We start from the raw sequence: 1,715 nt of genomic DNA, 5'->3' as shown, positions 1-1,715 counted from the left end.
AAAATAAAGAATCATCCAATCCCAAAAAGGAAAAGATTATATATAAATGATTGTATACAAACTGAATATTATTTGGTAACATTGCAGAGATAGCCACACACACAAAAACAGTAATAATAACGGATAATGCATAAATCTGTGTCTATGTGTTGATTTCTCCCTGTCCAATTTACAATTTATAGTGTCCCCAGAGGAACAAACAAATTATATGTTACCTCATTCACACGTAATGTAAAAGCATATAAAAAAGAAAAAGAGATATCATTTACCAGAATCACACAATTGCAGAGTGAGACACAGCACAAGGTGCACAGCAATACTCTGCTTGCAAGTATAAAAAAGAAAAGAGATTAGGTATTTCCACACAAATTGATGCACCCTAGTCCAGTAGGTGTCATCAGAATTAATTTTCTCGGTGCCCAGTGTACTGAACACAGTAGCAATTATTATTATTATTAGTAGTAGTAGTAGTAGTAGTAGTAAACAAGTGATTGCCCACACTCTCTGGTTGGACCCCAGCACAGTGCTCAGCACACGGCCATGCAGCCCAGCACAGAGAGGAGCAGCAGCAGGAGTGGAACACGCAGTAATGCAGGGCTGCTGCTGCCGTCATTTAATGCCATACCACTGTTATTCGCTGCACCACTGAGTNTAGTAGTAGTAGTAGTAAACAAGTGATTGCCCACACTCTCTGGTTGGACCCCAGCACAGTGCTCAGCACACGGCCATGCAGCCCAGCACAGAGAGGAGCAGCAGCAGGAGTGGAACACGCAGTAATGCAGGGCTGCTGCTGCCGTCATTTAATGCCATACCACTGTTATTCGCTGCACCACTGAGTAAGGCATCGAGATTATCTCCGTGGATATTAATAGTAACAGTAGAACGGTAGTGCTGTCTTTGTTTCTCTTTTTGTGTTTGCTCCGTCTGATTTCCTTCTGTATGACCTTGCTGCTCACCAAGAGATGTTTTATTTGTCTGTTCCTGTGGCTGAGACTCCACCTGTATTTCTTGTGTTTCCTCCGTCTGATTTCCTTCTGTATGGCCTTGTTGCCCACCAGGAGATGTTTTATTTGTCTGTTCCTGTGGCTTTGGTTGAGGCTCCACTTGTTTTTCTTTCTTCTCTTTGGCAGCAGCAACAACTGCGGCATCGAGTTTCTGCAGGACACTCACCACCTTACCAATACACATGCTCGCTTTGTCGGCATGGATGATAGCATCATCTGCCGCTTTTTCTGCATCTTTAATTAGTTTTTCAACAGATGTCGCCAGATTATCATCATATTCTCCACGAAGAATGTTGACTAGGTCTCTAGGTGCAGCCATACTCTTTGTCGTTTGTTCGGCCACTTCATTTGCTTTCTTTGCAGCCTTCGCTACATTTTTAATGTGTTCATCACCTTTATTTTTCGTTCTCTTCACCTCTTCTGGGTCAGCAGCAATTGTTTCAAGTTTCTTTAGAGTGGTATCAACAAATTCTTGAGCTTCATCCGCGGCCTTTAGAGCAGCCTTGGCGGCGTTCTCGCACTTCTCCTTCTGCTTTAAAACCTCCTTCTCCTTCTCTTGTGCTTCCTCAACACGTCCCGCTTGACCTGAAGCACCAGCATGAGCCACACCCACACAGCAGAGCACAATGGCCAACAGACACAACACACGGCACGACAACATGGACATTCTTGTTATTAATATCGCTGAGGATCACTGCAATCTGTGTCTGT

At 43.6% G+C, this 1,715-nt stretch overlaps 1 protein-coding gene across 1 annotated transcript; it reads right to left on the bottom strand.

Moving 5' to 3' along the window:
• Window positions 1–714: 714 nt before the first annotated feature.
• Window positions 715–1,671, bottom strand: TM35_000023790 (uncharacterized protein; the record flags this gene model as incomplete). The annotated part of the gene is made up of 1 exon (XM_029021697.1): window positions 715–1,671. One exon carries the CDS (start codon window positions 1,669–1,671, stop codon window positions 715–717), a length of 957 nt encoding a protein of 318 aa, XP_028887119.1.
• Between the last annotated feature and the right edge of the window lie 44 nt (window positions 1,672–1,715).

The sequence above is a fragment of the Trypanosoma theileri genome (genome assembly GCF_002087225.1).
Source record: "Trypanosoma theileri isolate Edinburgh chromosome Unknown TM35_Tth_2_V1, whole genome shotgun sequence".
Taxonomy (NCBI): Eukaryota; Euglenozoa; class Kinetoplastea; order Trypanosomatida; family Trypanosomatidae; genus Trypanosoma; species Trypanosoma theileri.
This window is presented reverse-complemented; position numbering and strand designations above follow the sequence as displayed.